Here is a 19339-nt window from a genome sequence, read left to right as displayed (position 1 = left end):
AAACACATCCTGCTCCATCTAGTGGAACTGGGAGATAATTCATGTGCTCAGTCTTCAAAAACTGGGAGATGATTCATGTGTTAAAGTGGTGCTGATTCATTGAGATCGAATTGTCAACTGTAATTTTGTGTACTTTTGGAGCCCCCGGTGGCACAGCGGGTTAAACCGCTGAGCTGCTGAACTTGCTGACCAAAAGGTCGCCGGTTCAAATTCGGGGAGCGGGGTTAGCTCCCACTGTTAGCCTCAGTTTCTGCCAACCTAGCAGTTCGAAAACATGCAAATAGTCTGACAGGAAGGTAATGGAGCTCCATGCAGTTGTGCCGGCCACATGACCTTGGAGGCATCTATGGACAACGCCGGCTCTTCGGCTTAGAAATGCACCAACCCCCAGAGACAGACATTACTAGACTTAATGTCAGGGGAAAACCTTTACCTTACTTTTCGAGGCAGAGCATTAGAAGTAAAGGGCAATGAGAAATTGCTTATAGTATTAGATAGTTTGATTATGGTTTCTGACACAGGAGGCGCAAAAAGGCAGACATCCATCATGAAAAAAAGGGGGGGGGAGAGAGTGCTAATTTGTAAAAAAAAAATGAAGCATAGATATTTTTATATCAATAGAAATTTCTAAAGAATATAGTTAATTTCACCACAGTGGGGAAGAATGGCTAGATGAACCAAATTACTTCAATTACACTATGTAACACGATTTTTTCTTCCCGGGTTATAAATGTCATTTCCTAATGGGTTCTATCATAAAAACATGGGAAAGGTTTATTAAACTTTGTTTTTACGGGACATCCTGCAGCACATTTTGCTATAGTTTTTCAATGAATATCCCATTGAGTCTCAACCAATTCAACATAGTTTGTGGCAGTCACAAAAACGAAGCTTCTGCAGTGTAACAATTACTTTCAAAGTTAGTACCACACAAATAAACAACAAGAAATAACTCTTTCAAACCAGGAACAGATTTCCCCCCCTAAATTTTGTTAGTGTGAGTGTTACTTGATATCTTTTTCCTTCAGCTTTTCTGCTTTTAGTCCTTCCTTCTGCACTTTCTCTTCTCCTATGTTCTCTCTTATGTTCTTCTCAATTGACTTTTTTCCAACTTCATCTTTGCCTTCTTTGGTCATAACTCCTCCTAGTTCTCCTTCTTGGTCTCTTACCAAGCAGCAGGAACTCACTTCTGGTTAGGAAAAGTGAAGAGATAGTGACTCTCATACATGCTAATTTCTAAAAGGGTTTGGAGGTTTTACTACATGGTTTACCACAAGTTGTTTCCCTATTGTGAATGTGGCCTGCCTGGACCTGTTTTGAAAAATGAGTATATCAGGTCTGACTGCAGCTTCCTCACTGCTGGTTAGGGAAAGTGAAGAGATAGTGACTAAAAAAGGTGTTACAAGCTATAGACAGATTTGACTAAAAAAATAAAATAAGCTCAAAGTGCATGTCCCCAGACTTCTGGTGTTTATGTTATATGTATATAGGTACAAGATAAAGAAATCTAGGGCACTGAACTATGTCTGCATCAGCTGTCCATGCTCAAGAACTCATAGATTCAAAAGAGACCCAAGTGTCATTCAGTCCAGCCCATTATTTATTTATATATATTGTGTCAGAAGCAAATTGAGAATACAGTTATAATGTATTTAAAAAACCACAAAGTTAAAAACTTGGCATCATGCTAAATTTTCTTTGACCAGAAGCTGGCCAATTTGAGTGCTTCTGGTGTTGCTGTAAGAAGGTCCTCCACTGTGCATGTGGCAGGGCTCAGACTGCATTGTAGTAAGTAGTCTGTGGTTTGCTCTTCTCTACACTCACATGTCGTGAACTCCACCTTCTAGCCCCATTTCTTAAGGTTAGGTCTGCATCTTATGATGCCAAAGCTCAGTCTGTTCAGTGCCTTCCAAGTCGCCCAGTTTTCAGTGTGCCCAGAAGGGAGTTTCACATCTGGCCTCAGCCATTGGTGGAGGTTCTGGGTTTTATCTTGCCATTTTTGGACTCTCACTTGCTGAGGTGTTCCTGAGACTATCTGTAGACTTTAGGAAGCTGTGTCTTGATTTAAGGCATTGATATGCTAGCTGATATCTGAACAGAGGATGGGCCAGAGATGTCAATGCCTTGGTTCTTTCATTGCTGGCTGCTACTTCCCGGCGGATATCAGGTGGTGCAATACTGGCTAGACAGTATAATTTTTCCAGCGGTGTTGGGCGTAATAATGCAGCAAGTTCTGTTAAAACCAGAAACAACTTACAGTCCAACCCACTACCATGCAGAAACACACAATCAAAGCATTCCTGACTGACGGCCATCCAGCCTCTGTTTAACTTGGCTCCTGAGTTTAGTCAGGTTGTCAAAGGCTTTCATGGCCAGAATCACAGGGTTGCTGAGAGTTTTCTGGGCTGTATGGCCATGTTCTAGAAGCATTCTCTCTTGATGTTTCGCCCACATCTATGGCAGGCATCCTCAGAAGTTGTGAGGTGCATTGGAAACTAAGCAAGGGAGGTTTATATGTCTTTCATGTTCTGTGTTTTAGAGGAGCCCCCAGACCCAAGGCAGGCCTGGGCTAATGCTTAAATTTTGGACCATATAATATATAAACCAAATATATGGTTATATCTAATTCTGCATTTATTTTATATGTCTGCAAAATCAGCCCCCTTTTACAGACTAGAGATCAAACTTGCTGCTCTGTGAAACTGTTGAAATGGAAGGGCTGCAAAAACCCTGAAGCATATTTAGTAAACACAGTGCAATCATTTGAGAAAAATTCAGATTACAGATTGAATATGCAACAGCAGACTGGTTCATTGTTTCCCGTAATGTTGCCAAGGCTACTTTCACTCATTAGAGAGCTTTATTTGGAGAAAACAATGAAAGAAACAGCAGATAAATTGGCAGGGATCAGTATTCAAAATCATAACACCAGCTCTCTGACATATGTAGTAAACAATACAGTCTTGGTTACTTACTCCACTAGTCCAGGCTTTATCAAAATCTTTCTCAATTTATTCCTTTAAAAACGTTATAGTTCACCTTTCTCCCATAAAAGTAAAAGTGTTGTCCATGAGGGTCCTCACGTGGTTTCCTGTACTGGCATTGATGCAGTTATACTCCACATTGAGAGCTATTTGTCTACACTAGAAGGCACGTATATTAATTAATGGGAAAATAACTCAAAAAGCTGACTTTCATGGACTGTAACTAGTAGAATTACCTAGTTGTATGATTGATTGTCATGCTGGCTAATGCATTTTAATAGCCTAAAAAGGAACTTTTCACTCTGTTAATGGGCAGCCTCATACAGGTTCATTTTAGGTGGTAACAGAATACACAGCTATTCTATTGAGTGTACACATCTGCATACAGGTAATGGAAATGCCATGTGTGCAATTTTCACATATAATGCTCTTCATCAGAGATGGGGAAACTGTAACCTTCTTAATGCTAATAACTACCCTGTTTCCCCGAAAATAAGACATCCCCAAAAAATAAGACCTAGCAGAGGTTTTGCTGAATTACTAAATATAAGGCCTCCCCCGAAAGTAAGACCTAGCAAAGTTTTTGTTTGGAAGCATGTCCGGCGCCCGCCAAACAAAGCACCAGAACTTGCAGGATCGGTAAATGTACATACCAGTTGTACATGGAAATAATGGTAATAATACATTAAAATGTTATATTATTTATATTTGTACAGTAGTAACAAGAAATTCTTGACAGCAGTCATAGTTTGTCTGGTTTGGTTATGTTGGCTTGTGATGACAACTACTGTACAGTATATAATAAATGTTCATTTTTTTGTGAATTCTTCTTCATGGAAAAAATAAGACATCCTCTAAAAATAAGACCTAGCACATCTTTGGGAGCAAAAAATAATATAAGACACTGTCTTATTTTCGGGGAAACACGGTATTATTCCCATCAATCCAAGTCACTAGACATTTGGAGGGAATGATGGCAATAAGGTTCAACAATTGAGGAGGGGCAGGAACATGTTCCCTTGTCCTGGGCTGTATCTTATATATCTCTGGCCAATTACTATTGGAAACAAAATGCCAAACTATGGAGGGAAGTGACAGATGAGAGGCTCAGTTGTAGAGTAGGTACCCTGAATGTGGATGGTACACTTTATGGTATTGCAGGGAAACAAAAGTTTGCAGGTTTATATCAGAGAGCTGCTATTACTTGAAGTAGCCAATACTGAGCAAGATGGATACAAATTCAGTTTCCTGGTAGAAGGCAGCTTCCTAAAATGGGCAGAAATCATAGTCCTATACCTAAGGGACTAACACACTACAAAATAAATAGTAAGAGGAATGAATACAGAAGAGTCTTGACTGAGTAAACTCTTGATAGAGGGAAGGGCATGTGAGGTCCTTTGGACGTCAACAAGGGATATTTTCAAATAGCCAAATGCATTGGCTGGGTTAACCCTCTAGACACTATGCTAGCCTTCCATTCATGACTAAATCTTGCTCATCACACACCCAAGACTTACTCCAGTGAAAGCCTCTGGGCAACCCAGGAGCTTAAATGATACATTTGCTCCAAGATTTGCTTCTGTATTTCCATTTGTTACTTTTATGATATTTCCGTCACTGATTCTGTACACAAAGCAGAACCCTCCTACCCGTCCCAAATTATTATAAGCTTGCTTATTATAGGGTGGCTCCCGAACCCACAGATTCATACAGCTCAAGACAGTCATACAGTGTCTTGAGTAATGGAGGGGATGTTGAAGTCTGAGGCTTCAAGGGATATATTCTGCTTCAGCTCCCGATTTCTGGCACTTGGAGGTCTTTTAGATCATTGATCACTACTGTTTCTTCATGCCTTCCATTTTCCATACAGCCCCACACCATGGCTAGTACTTTCTGGAGACGCCGGTCCAGTGCCTCCAAGTGAGGTTCTGACAAAACTGGAGACAAGGGATCCAGGGCTAACGATTCCCGCATAACGTCGCTCAGTCGATACGGCTCCGTAGCAAGCAGTTGCAGTCGCAGGAATGTCGATTTTTTAATACTGAAAGAAGTCACAAAAACAAACCATGAGGGGAAGAATTAATAGAAGCATCACAGTATATTTACTGGGGAGACCATAGACCTGAAAAGAATCTGGGATAGTGATGAGAGTAGCAGAAGAAGAATGCTTACAAACAATACTTCCTTTCACCTTTACTACTAAAGTTTGGGGAAATATATAATCAATTTTTGTGACTGTTCTAGTCCTATCATCCCCTACATGGGAGCCCCCAGTGGCACCATGGGTTAAAACCTTGTGCTGGCAGGACTGCTGGTTGCAGTTCGAATCCCGGGGAGTGGGGTGAGCTCCTGGTTGTCAGCTCTAGCTTTCCATGCGGAGACATGAGAGAAGCCTTCCACAGGATGGTAAAACATCAACATTTGGGCATCCACTGGGGAACGTCCTTGCAGGCGGCCAATTCTCTAACACCAGAAGTGACTTGCAGTTTCTCAAGTCGCTCCTGACTCCCCCCCCCCCCCCCCCCAAATACCCTACATGGAAAGAATTCCTATTTTAACCACGCTACATACATTCCCTTAGAACTGTGGTGGGGAGAGTGATGGTGGCAGAAGCTTGGTAGCTTTCCTCTATATCTAGAGCATGGGCATTTCAATTGGCTTCTGGCAGGAATGAGCCTGCATGCTCAATTGCACTTTATTTCAGAGTGTCAGCAGAGCACTGGGCTGCACGCTTCAGATAGTAGAAAGAAAGCCAGTTTGCGGCACTTTAGGGCTGGAAGGGAGCAAAAGGTCACTCAGTCTATCAGCCTGCCGAATGCCTAATCCCATCTAATGGCTACAATAGAGCCATGTCAAGTGTATTGTTTAGACAATAGCTCCCAGAGTCTCCCAGCAAACATGACTCTTGGCCATACCAATTGCGGGATTCTGAGAATTGTAGTCTCAAAAAGTAACTTTGCCAAATTCTGCCATAATGTAGAAAAATCCCGCTTAAGAAGGCAAACAAAGGTACAATGTTTTCAGTCTGTATGATACTGGGCAAGATTTCTACTGATCCCTTCATATATGCTGGACTACAACACCCATCATCCCAACTGAGATCCTTCTTAATCCTTTTCTAAACTGTGTGCCATTGTGACCCATTAGTGTGTCGGCTGCAGTGCATACGTGTTTCATGTAGCAAGAATCTTGAAAAAGTATGTTATCTTACAAATCATATATATTTAAAAATATAAATGAAAGGTTACTATTATTATTATTATTATTATTATTTTCTATCCCACTTTTCTCCCACAAGTGGGACTCAAAGCGGTTTTCATGAAATACATTATACTCCCTTAGATTTTGTTATTACAATTTGTGTATATGTCTGTATCTCTTATAAGAGGTTGGTGTGACCTCCAGTTTGCTCATAAAAATGAATTACTGTGTCGCAAAATGATGCATGTCTAAAAAGTGTGCCACCAACATGTCATGATTGGAAAGTTCTGCCCTATACGCCAAAATCACTGAGCTGCCAAGTGCTGAAATTGTTCAAACAAGCAATCAAAGAAAATCCTGAATAATCTCAGAAGCGAGATGGGTGAAATTACTTTTTTGTTTCCTTGACATTGTCATAACACAAATCACTTCCAAAGAAGTTCCTATTTTTATTACAAGGGTGCTAATGATAATTTTTCTGAAATCAGGAATGACTCAAGGAGAAAAAGAGGTAAAATTCCTCTTACACCCCCAGGCTCCCAAGGCTGATGTTGGCAAATAATAGGTGAACACTGAGTCCAAGCTTTGTGTGAAGCAAATCCCATCTGCTCAGCCTTCAAAAAGGCACTGAACAGCATTCTATTTCACTTTTTGCAAATCTTACACAGCTATCCAGTTCTAACTGTCCATCCCCTCTCTTTTACAATCTGATACACTATTGAGCAATATAAACCTTACTAGAACTAAATCTGAAGTGCTCCCTGCAAGATTTTTGAGGGGAGAAAAATTTCATATTTTCTTTGTGAAAAAAGTCAGTTATGTTGTTGTGTTCCTTCAAGTCATTTCTGACTTATGGTGACCCTAAGGTTAGCCTATCACAGAGGGTTTTTTTTGTAAGATTTGCTTTGTGGGAGATTGTCCTTTTGGCTTCCTCTGCGTCTTTTTGTGTGTATGTCAGGAGTGACTTGAGAAACTGCAACTGATGTGAGAGAACTGGCCGTCTACAAGGAGGTTGCCCAGGGAACATCCAGATGTTTCATGTTTTACCATCCTTGTGGGAGGTTTCATTCATGTCCCCGCATGTGCAGCTGGAGCAGACAGAGGGAGCTCACCCATTCTTCCTGGATTCGAACCACTGACCTGTCAGTCAGAAGTCCAAGGGTCTAACCCACTGTGCCACCAGGAGCTCCTCCTCTCCGGCTGAGAGAGTATGATTTGTTCTAAGTCACCCAGTCCCCTTCCACACAGCTGTATGAAATCCACATTGAACTGGATTATATGGCAGCGTGGATTCAAATATTCAAAGCATATATTGTGGATTATCTGCCTTGATATTCTGGCTTATGTGGCTGTGTGGAAGGGGCCCCAGTGGGTTTCCCTGGCCTAATGGGAATTTCAGCTCTCTGTTATCCAGAGTCCTGGTCCAATGCTTGAACCAGTGCACTCACGTAATTACTGTGAGTGTAGTGGAGTTGTCAACATAGGAGAAATCTGACCTTGAGCAGGTTTTTCTTTGTCCAAAATGCTAAAGCTTTTAAAATTGCATTCTTCCTGTTCTTTCTGCTCACACAGAAACCATGAGAGAGCAAGGACACAGCTGGAGAAATGAAAAACGTCCTTACATGCAGCACTGCCGGAGAGGAGTCAGGATGGACATTTCATCATGAGAGTGTCTTCCAAACCTAAGAAAGAAAGGAAAGACGTCAGACATGTCAACTAACTGGCAGTAGGCTTGCTAATATATCCCTAAGGCGAATGTATCTGCATCTTCACTCCCACTTTCCTCCTGTGCTGCTCCCCTCCATACTCATTTAGGCCCCTTCTACACATCTGAATAAAATACAGATTATCTGCTTTGAACTGGATCATCCGTCAGTGTAGACTCAGATAATCCAGTTCCAAGCAGATAATGTGGATTATCTTCCTTGACATTCTGGATTATATGGCAGTGTAGAAGGGTCCTTAGAGGCAGGTGGAGAGTGGAAGCCATTGCAGAATCGTTTGGCTACATCTCTATAGATCACTTGCCATTTTGAGAAGGGTTGCAGAGGAAAATGGTACTTAGGAGCAATGTGGGGTTTTGGGTTGCCTTTGGAGCCTTTGGAGTTCTTTCGGTGCAACCTAGGGGCAAATATTGCCTCAAAGCCTAACTAAATTTTTGAAAAATAATTAGGAGAGGAGGCTTGGGGGACTGGTGGGGTGCTTCAGCAACCACAAAAGTGGACTTGTGGGCTGTATGTGGCCCACCGTCTGCCCTTTGCCCATCCCTGCCACTATCAGATGCACCAAGCTAGAGCATTCCTGATGTCTCCACAAGGCCCCTTCGAGATTCAAGAGGGTGCCTTTATTCTTTTGTGTTTAACTATTGGGACAAGCGAGATGCTCCTCCACTCATTACTGGCCACTATTCGACCACCATGGCTGGATCTACACTGCTATGTATACCAGTTTGAAACTGCTTTATATGATCAGAATCAGACCTATATAATGCAGTCTAACTGTATTATACTCGTATGAATCTGCACTGACAATACAATGTAGATTCAAACTTCATTATGTGGCAGTGTACATCCAGCCAAAGTTGGAGTCCACACAGGCGGAAAGCGACTCTTGAGGGAGTGCGTTGTCAAAGGCTTTCATGGCTGGAATCACTGGGTTGCTGTGAGTTTTCTGGGCTATATGGCCATGTTTCAGAAGCATTCTCTCCAGACGTTTTGCCTGCATCTATGGCAGATATCCTCAGAGGTTGTGAGGTGTTGGAAACTAGGCAAGTGGGGTTTATATATCTGTGGAATGTCCAGAGTGGGAGAAAGAACTCTTGTCTGTTTGAGGCAAGTGTAAATGTTGAAACTGGACACCTTGATTAGCATTGAATAGCCTTGCAGCTTCAAAATCTGGCTGCTTCCCGCCTGGGGGAATCCTTGATTAAATTCATAGAACAAATGTTTCCTATACAACCAGTCCCCAAGTTATGAACAAGATAGGTTCTGTAAGTTTGTTCTTAAGTTGAATATCAGAACAGGTATATTTTTGAAGTGTAACTCCAGCCAAAAATACATAGAAACTAGCTTTGGATAGTATAGGGAAGGTTTAACCCCCACTGGTGTATGTTTTGTGTCTGTGCTCCTGTTCAGAAGATTTCACCGCACTTTCTATCCCTGTGAGAATTAGATTTTGAATTTTTTTCTTGTTGTGGAAACAAGGATTGGTGATCAAGCTTCAGTGGAGACATCTTTTCCTGATCATAACTCTTTCAGGAGTGGCTTTCCCTTCTGAGGGTTTCTCTCACTTTCTGTTGTATAACCCCATTCTTAACTAGGAGTCAGATGTAAGTCAGATGTTTGCAACTCGGGGACTGCCTGTATATAATCTCTTTCCCGCCCATCAACATCCAGTTGTCTCTCTCACCCTCGACCGTTGTCCAGATGGAGAAAAAAGGTATTGTTTCCAAACTTTTGAAAGGTCTCATAATGGTGGCGATCCATGTTTCCTGTAGATGGAGACAGGAATGACAGGTGAGGATGAAAATAGAAGATTTTGTAAGAGAATGTTTTAAACATTTGTAGAATCACTTTCAGTATTTTTTTTTCCAATTTTTATGTTGGTATTGCCTTATATGTGTTCTGTAATCCGCTCTCAGTCCCTCCAGAGATATAGAGCAAAATATAAATAAAGTATATTATTATTATTATTATTATTATTATTATTATTATTATTATTATTATTATTCCGTTGGAGGTTCATCTCAACAAATATACTTCTTGAAATGTGGAAATTTTCTATGTCAACCAGCACAGCCTGTTTTCTTTAAAAATTATTTGTTACAATGCCATGTGTCCACTAGAGTGCACTGTAAGATGTCCTTGTATATCACAATTGAGGGAATATTGTGTGTGCATGTGTGGAGTCATGACTTTTTAATAAGAGTCACTGAGAGTTTCTCCAGTTAATTATTCTCAAACTTTCTTCCGTGAAGCAACTTTAAAAACAAAGTCAGGGAGGTATCATTTGTATTATGGGAAAGGATGAAACCCGATCTACATATTTTATCCCGGAGCAGAGAAAATAAGCAGGAATGAGTCATACCTCCGTTATAACATGCAAAATAGGGTTGCCATGAGATTTTAGTGCATTATTAATACCTGTAATTAATGCGCTCGAGTTATAACCCATATTTATTCAACAGTGACTTGGGTTAGTAATAAACCCCAAGGGGGAAAAAGATTAAAGTAGCACATTTTAATGATTAAAAGAATTTGGCAAGAAACTAGAACAAAAACATTAGCATGATGTAATATTACTTTTGCAATACAACCCTATATACGTCTACTTAGAAGTCCCACTGATTTCAACAGAATTTAGGATTGCAGCCTTAGGCCCCTTCTACACTGCCATATAATCCAGTTCAAAGCAGACAATCTGGATTTTATATGGTAGTGTAGAAGGGGCCCTAGAGGCTTAACTACAGGTTGAGATAAGAGCTTGATTACTATTTTAGGAAAAGCAGCTTTGGGAAGGCGATTTGAAGTAGAGAAGCAGTTGTCTGTCTGTCTATATCTGTATCCTTTCCCGCCCTGAATCTTTTGTGTTTTCCCAATCTGTTTCTCCTAAGAATCCTAAATACACATTAACAACCTCTCTCCCCTCCATTTTATTCCAAAGCCGCTTTCTTGAGAAGAGCAGCTGCCAGAGATTTGCCACACGTTTGTGTGGATAACGTCTGCTTTAGCCCTCTAACTGCTGTGAATGAAGAAGATTTATGGGTTTTACTGTTAGGAAAAAATAATTCACAGATGGATTTATCCAATCATCTGGAGGGAATTTTATTTCTCCCTGAGAAAGAGATATGCTGCCCAACATAGAAATAGTTACACAAAACGGAGATTTTTTTAAGACTAAGAAATGAACATTGGCTGGCAGTTATTTATAATTGTGGCACTATTGCCATGATCGTAAATGCGCCCTCTAATGCACTCTAGTAGTCAGTGTTAAGGAGGGGTTGCTTTCATGGGTATAAACATATGGTGCATGCATTGTGTTTGACCCCTCTGCCTCTATTTGTAGCAGAGGCAGAAAGGTCAAATACATTTCATGGATCACTTCTTAACACCTGGGAAAATAACCTTTCTGATAACATCTAGGGAAATAAATCACTAGGAACACATGGCATGCCAATAGAGTTGCTAACTAAAATCTGTCAACAAATATGGAAATGAAAACAGTGGCACACAGATTGGAAACAATGTACATGCCAATCCTCAAGAAAAGGGGCACCAGGGATTGCAGTAACCATAGGGCCCGTGCATTAATCTTCCATGCAAGCAGAGTGGTGCTCAAAACTGTGCAACAAAGAATGTTATCTTATATTGAGGGAAATATACAGGATGTTCAAATTGGGTTTAGGAAAGGAAGAGGCACAAGGGATCATATTGCAAATACGGTAGAGTCCCACTTATCCAACACTCACTTATCCAACTTTCTGGATTATCCAATGCATTTTTGTAGTCAATGTTTTCAATACATCGTGATATTTTGGTGCTAAATTTGTAAATACAGTAATTACTACATAGCATTACTGTGCATGGAACTACTTTTTCTGTCAAATTTGTTGTATAACATGATGTTTTGGTGCTTAATTTGTAAAATCACAACCTAATTTGATGTTTAATAGGCTTTTCCTTAATCCCTCCTTATTATCCAACATATTCATTTATCCAACGATCTTGCCGGCCCATTTACGTTGGACAAGCGAGACTCTACTGTATACATTGGATAACGGAGTGCACAAAGAATAATAGTATACTGTCATGATGTGTAATCTATACTCACATCAAGAGACTGCTATCAGGACATTTTAGGAAAGCACGACCTTTTAGTGATCCTAACCCAGTGGTTCTCAACCTGTGGGTCTCCAGATGTTTTGGTCTTCAACTCCCAGAAATCCTAAGCTGGTAAATATCTGGGAGTTTTGGCCAAGACACCTGGGGACCCACAGGTTGAGAACCACTGTCCTAAACTTTTACAAAAACTTTTATATTTTATGACTATTTTATGATTGTTTTAACTGTTTTAATCATTTTAGTTTATTGTATATCCATGTAACGGCATCAATCGCCACTTGTAAGCCGCCCTGAGTCCCCTCGGGTGAGAAGGGCGGGGTATAAATAATTGAAATAAATAAATAAATAAATAAAAAGAGCTAAAACCCCATTTGAATTGAATCTTCTCAAGTGGTATACGACCAAATATAATTATGCAAGGCAATTGGCTTCAGCTGTTGCCTCTGATCTGTTAGGAAACAGAGGATATGCCAGTGCATAAAAATAGCAGTTCTTCAGAAGTGTTTTTCAGTGCCCAAAATATATCTACTCTCCCATAAAACATCTTGTTTTATATTATGCACACAAGAGACAAAATAAAGTAGACTTTGGTAAAAAAAAAAAACATATTTGGTTTGCTCATGGCCTTCCTATGTTCAGCATACACAGGTACACAACTTAGCAGTCAGTTACAGATATGTTTGAGGTAGTTTCTGTTCCATCCAGTCAGAACATCTCTCTTGCAATAAACAACAGGCAAATGTTTGCAAATCTGCGATCTGAGCAGTCCCAGAGTCTAAAGAAGTCTGTGCTCATCTCAGCAGATCACCTCTGCCTACAACTGCTCAGGAAAATCATAGAACAAGGAAAGAAAGCTGCATAACAAAACATACATACAATAAGTAAGCAACAGGATTATAGATAAACAAATTACTAGAGGAGGCTTGAAGAAGGTTGTAATTTCCAACAGGACAAAATATGGAGAAATTGGATGGTTTCCCATTGATAAAGTGTTCTGACAAGTCTGCATTTTATCACCTTATTTTTTATTTTGTATATTTAATATATCATATATAAAAGAAAAGACTTGGAGGAAGGATGCATTAAAATTTGATGAAGAAACATGTAAGATACGCAGATGAAACTATACTACTAGCAGAAAATAACAAAGACTTGGAATAATTACTGAAGAAATATACTTGCAACAGCAGGTTTACAACTAAACATTAAGAAAAAGATAATGTTCACAGATTACCATATTTACTTATCTTTAAAATAGATGATGAAGACATTGAAATACTTCATAATTTTCTATTAAATAGGAAAGTTTGGCAAAAAAAAGCCCACTTCCTACTAAGGCCTCTTTTGTGCACTTGCTTTAGCTATATCTTCAACTGTTTAAGAGGTGTCCTTAATCCTATGAAAAGCCATATTTGGTGAACAGAGGGAAGATCAAGAATTTTTTTTTGCTTACTCCCTGAAGTTTACTTATTATTCATGCCTGTAAGTGGTTTATTGTGACATATTTTCACAGGAAATGACTTGCTTCACTGGAGGCGTGAAAAATTGATTGAGGAAAGTGCAGAAATAGAGCCCCTTGGGCTGAGAGACACTAGAAAGTAAGGCCATACTGACAGGAAAGTGAGAACAAAAGAAAATGGGAAATAAAACACCATTTGCCTAGCTGTGTTGTGTCTTAATCAATGATATTAACACACTGCTCAGCTAGAAAGGCCTCATCAGGAAAATGATTTGCTTTTCAGGAACATTCTGTTAACATGTAATAACAAAAAAGAACAAAAAGTACTGAGCGAGTATTTTGCTGCGGTGGTATAAGCTTAGGTATGTGGATCAGCAAAGGATAGGGTAATAGCAGTCAACAACATAAATAACTACCAAACATTTGGATTATAAGAAAGTATTAGATAAGTTCCTACTGAATAGGGCCAAAATGGCTATGGCTACCTATCACCATAGATAATGTATCTCCGTAGATGTTGAGGAACAAAAAACTTAGCATGCCATAGTGATCTGAGTGTTGGAGACCAGGGGTCAAATCCTCATGCAGCCATGGAAACCCACTGGGAAGGCAAACCCCTTCTGAATAAAACTTTCCAAGAAAATGTCTTTCTAATGCCGTGACCCCTTAATACAGTTCCTCATGTTGTGGCGACCCCCAAACATAAAATTATTTTCGTTGCTACTTCATAACTGTAATTTTGCTACTGTTATGAATCGTAATATAAATATCTGATATGAAGGACATATTTTCATTCACTGGACCAAATTTGGCACAAATACCCGATACACCCAAATTTGAATACTGGTGGGGTTGGGGGGGATTGATTTTGTCATTTGGGAGTTATCATTGCTGAGACTTATAGTTTCCGCTGTTAGCTCCAGGTCCTGCCAACCTAGCAGTTCGAAAACATGCAAATGTGAGTAGATCAATAGGTACCGCTCTGGCAGGAAGGTAATGGCGCTCCATGCAGTCATGCCGGCCACATGACCTTGGAGGTGTCTATGGACAATGCTGGCTCTTCGGCTTAGAAATGGAGATGAGCACCAACCCCCAGAGTCGGTCATGACTCGACTTAACGCCAGGGGAAAAGCTTTACCTTTACCTATAGTTTCCCTGCAGTCAAAGAACATTCTGAACTCCATCAACGATGGAATTGAACCAATCTTGGCACAGAACTCTCATGACCAACAGAAAATACTGGAAGGGTTTGGTGAGCATTGACCTTGAGTTTTGGCGCTGTAGTTTACCTACATCCAAAGAGTACTGTGGACTCCAAACACTGATGGATCTGGACCACACTTGGCATGAATACTCAATATGCCCAAATGTGAACACTGGTGGAGTTTGGGGAAAATAGATCTTGACATTTGGGAGTTGTAATTACTGGGATTTATAGTTCACCTACAATCAAAGAGCCCCTTAAACCCCACCGATAGAATTGGGCCAAGCTTCCCACACAGAACCCCCATGCCTAAAAGAAAATACTGGAGGGATTTGGGTTCCTAATACCATTAGAAATATGTGTTTTCTGATGGTCTTTGACAACCCCTCTGAAACCCCCCTCGCCACCCCCCCCCCCAGGGGTCCCAACCCCCAGGTTGAGAAACGCTGTCTTAGGCTCACCTTGCATCAAAAACTACTTGAAGGACCACAACAACAATAATGGCAGTGTTGAGAAGCATGACAAGGTGGCTCATGTTCTGCTGGCAGGCTTCCCATAAACAACTGGTTGGTGCCAGCATGAACAGAAGACTGGAACAGATAGACCTTTGGTCTGACCAAGCACTGCACACTTATGTTCTCATGTATCTATTTGGCTCAATGTATCCTGGTCTGAACTGTAGTGGTTCAGCAGGGTTTCAAGTGGAGGTCTTCTCCACTGACTTTTCTATCTTATTCTTTTAACAGGAGATATGTGAGATTCAGTCTGCTTCAAAACTGTTCTGTCACTGAGTTGTGCTCCCTTCTCCAAACATAGTGCATTTTGCAAGAAGGAACGGATATGCTCACCCATAAGGAAGTCTAGCACAGTCATGTCAATGAGGTTGAGAAGACGAGACGTTTTGTCGTAGGGTGGCGTCTCTCGTACTCCAGTGCAGTAATTTTCATCCAGCTCCCACCTTAGAAGAGTCAGTTAAATAAGTCATATTTAAGGAAATACATGGGTTGCCTCTATATGTCATTTTATTCTCTTATGTAGCTCTTCAAGGTCACCTCTTCCTTCCAGCCTGTTCATATAGATGCTATTAAGATGATGCTTACCAAACATACTTAAAAATAATAAAACAAGAGCCTAAGCTCTGTCTCTCTTGGGAAACTGCAGTTACATATAAACAAACTCAAGGCCAAAATGAGAGAAACGGAGCAAGTAAAATCCTCAAGATTTTACTTAATCCACTATCAAGTGGAATATCTTCTTGACAATATAATACAGTTGTGTGTGTGCAAAACGTTTTTCAGGTGAGTTGTGAAGCAACATGACTTAGTAGCATACATCAAAACCAGCTCTAAATTCTTGAGATGGTGCTTATCAGATAAGAGATCAACATGTGTCGATAACATTATCAATGGGACCATCTGCCAAGTAACCGCCAATTATTAGGGGGCCACACTCCCCCCACCCAGACCTTAGAGGGCTTTTCCTCCACCACGCACTCTGCAAACATATTTCAATGTGTTCCCCATAATGCCTTTTGTGGCAAACAGGGCACAATGCACCTCTGTGCATTTAGGAACAGTCAATGTATTTTTCACAACAGAAGGGTGTCTGGAATGCAATTTCTGGTTCACCTGCTATTAGAAAAAAAAGATCCTCCTGGACCTAAAAGGCTTAGTGATGAAACTGTTCCATTTTCCCCACTTTTAATCTAGACCCCTCATTAATCTTCCTGAGTATATGAGCACAGAGCCAGTATATCCACAGGGTAAATGATGAATTTGTCTGAAGTTTTGGAGGGGCCGCTCAACGCTCCACTAGCTTAGCTGCTTTAGGGATCTCAGCATGTTTGTAAGCTCAGAAGTGATTTGTAAGGCAAGAAGGAAGAAGATTCCATCTGAACATCAGGAAGAACTTCCTCACTGTGAGGGCTGTTCGGCAGTGGAAGTCTCTCCCCCGGACTGTCGTGGAGGCTCCTTCCTTGGAGGCTTTTAAGCAGAGGCTGGATGGCCATCTATCAGGGGTGCTTTGAATGCGATTTTCTGCTTCTTGGCAGGGGGTTGGACTGGATGGCCCATGAGGTCTCTTCCAACTCTACTATTCTATGATTCTATGAATGGTCGTAAGTGGTGGTGACACTTATGACCTCATCACACTCACCAAATTCAGTGTCTTAGGACACTTCTAGTCTGTTTTGGGGATGGAGCCTCATGCCAGCCATCACATGATGTTATTGACTTCTGGCGGAAGCCCTGCCACCAACCTGAGTGGAAGCATTCTTGGATGCTTCTCTCACAACATGGGAGGCTTCCTCTCCAGAAGGGCGATGCTTTTCATGTGTGATGAGGGAAGCGTCACTAAGAGGGAGCTGTGCTTGGGGCGGCGAATTCGCCCCTCTGCCCCTTTCTTTCCTCCCTGAAGTCAGGTGAAGGGTGCTTTGCTTGGCCTTTGTGATAAGGTCGTTAAACTAGAGCATTAGTGAAAATACCATTGATAATCCATCCAAACTCCTTAATGTCTAGGGCTAGGTCCTAGCCATCACTTCATCACTCTGTGATAGCCCTGCTTTGCTAATCTTCTCACTTGATCTCTTCCACTTGGAACAATCCTTTGATCCCCTCTTGACTACATTATTTTTATTTCTTTCCCTTAGCATACTCACTCAGCTTTTTTGTTCTTAGAGTAAGACCTCCTCCAGGGACTTCTCCATGAGCGCCGGTCAGCCACTTCTTTGTCAGGCAGAAGGGCTGCCATAGAGCCCTCCAGCTGGTCAGGCTTTCCACACAAAGCATGCTCCGTGGAACAATAGTAGGAACATTCACCAAAGAAGCAGACATTACCAGCTTGAGTTGACCCAGACCAAACAGAGTGAAAATAAAAACCAGAGAAACATAATATCAGTCAACCAATATGATAGTATTACCATCTTTCTTGTGGATGCAGACTAAAGATTTAGTGCTTCCATGGCTTAAAGCAGTATGATCCATCCAACCTGCGGCCTGTGGACTGCATGTGGCCCACCAATTTATTTTTGTTCACCCTTGCCCTTCTTACTGGAAAAATATTTTAATTTAACATTTGGAAAAAAATCGTTAACCCTTCTTACTGCTTTAAGTTTTTAAGAAACATTTTCTTTCCTATACCAAAGTTTATTGGCCCTCGGGTAATTAAAGGTTGGACCACACTGGCTTAAAGGACAGAAGTGCCATAGTGCCATAATCGGCAGGAGGACAATGTTATCTGCCAATCCAGTCCTTCAAACTTCCATGTTCCCTCCAAGCAAAGCCATATATTGTGGGTAGACTGAATTTTCCCAGCAACTGTATGTTTTTGCAGTTTATCCCTGTTGCAAAACAAAGACCTAGATTCAATTGTTAGTTCTAGGCCCCTTCTACACTGCCATATAACCCAGTTCAAGCAGGTAATCTGAATTTTATACGACAATGTAGAAGGGGCTCTAGTTAGAGCACACCAATTGAGTCTATGTAACTAGTGACTTACCAACTTCATATTAACTCAGTGAGTCCACTTTTGCTACAACTTCCAGTTGGATTTGACCGAAATGATTTTGGAGTAAATGCCTTAAAGGCACCAGATCCCATCTAATCTTGGGAGCTAAGCAGGACTAGCCCTGGTTAATATTTTGTTGGGAGACCATTAATGAATATCACGTGCTGGAGGCTATATTTCAGAGGAAGGAACTGGCAAACCACCTCTGAGTACTCCTTGCCTATAAGAAAAACCCTATGAAATCCATGGAGTCCCCACAAGTCAGCAGGCAACTTGAAGGCACATTCTTGGGAGCCAAACAAGTCCACAGGGCTATATTTTGCCCATTTTTGAAATACATAAATCTAGCAAAAGATAGATAGATAAAGGCTCACCTGGAGAGATGTAAAAAGTTTTGAACAGTTTCTTGTCAGTTGTGATGTCACGAATTTCCTTGGTTATATTCACCAAACGGCCAGAAACTGGGGGAATTCTTCGGAAATCTAGGATCCTCCACAGAGATAAAAAAGCAGACAGGAAACTAAAACAAACTCTGTTTGTAATTGCAGAACAGACAATAATCTCAGATACAGGAAAAGAAATCCCATATAAACACTAGTTTTTAAAGAAAACAGAGCACACAGCTGGGTGGAAATAATGGTATTTTAAACTTTTGATTAATATTTACATTACAACTTCATTACCAAAAAGAATAACTTGTTACAGATAATTATGATGTTTCTAACTCATTATTTCCAAGCTCTAATTTGTTAAAACTAAGAATGGGCAGCAAATAGCACTTGCTAGCTTAAATGATGGCACATAGTCTCAAAGAAATAACCATAAGGGCATTGGCTGCAGAAAATTTCACTAAATCCCTCTTCCGCAATTTTGTTAAAAAATTACTACATCAACATTACCACATTGCATTTAACATTACGTTAAAACATCATTACAATAACTTACATAATAACAATTTGCTGTTTGTTTATGACTGCAGATTTGCTCCTTGAGGCAGCCATGTCATCCTGCCAAATAACAGGGCCAGCCTGTAGCCTCTCTGACAAAACAGTGCCTTTTACATGCTTCCGCTTCTAGACACAGAAGAGAAAGACCACAAAGGAGGACTAGCCACTCCTAACTCCAACCTGGAATTGATAAACTAGAA

The 19339-nt window shown here is 40.7% G+C and overlaps 1 protein-coding gene across 1 annotated transcript in view; it reads right to left on the bottom strand.

Moving 5' to 3' along the window:
* Positions 1-1577: 1577 nt before the first annotated feature.
* The window catches only part of LOC100554428 (extracellular serine/threonine protein kinase FAM20C), a 36756-nt gene continuing 18994 nt past the window's right edge, over positions 1578-19339 (bottom strand). The window contains exons 5-10 of the mRNA XM_003221011.4: positions 18567-18682; positions 17345-17525; positions 15537-15646; positions 9594-9675; positions 7808-7867; positions 1578-5025 (exon numbers count right to left, since the gene is read on the bottom strand). Of these exons, the coding sequence (XP_003221059.2) occupies positions 4773-5025; positions 7808-7867; positions 9594-9675; positions 15537-15646; positions 17345-17525; positions 18567-18682 (802 nt within the window). The 3' untranslated portion in view covers positions 1578-4772. The remainder of the gene's footprint in view (positions 5026-7807; positions 7868-9593; positions 9676-15536; positions 15647-17344; positions 17526-18566; positions 18683-19339) is intronic.

The sequence above is a fragment of the Anolis carolinensis genome, chromosome 5 (genome assembly GCF_035594765.1).
Source record: "Anolis carolinensis isolate JA03-04 chromosome 5, rAnoCar3.1.pri, whole genome shotgun sequence".
Taxonomy (NCBI): domain Eukaryota; kingdom Metazoa; phylum Chordata; class Lepidosauria; order Squamata; family Dactyloidae; genus Anolis; species Anolis carolinensis.
The sequence above is the reverse complement of the archived record's forward strand: the minus strand, read 5'-3'. Positions and strand labels throughout refer to the sequence as shown.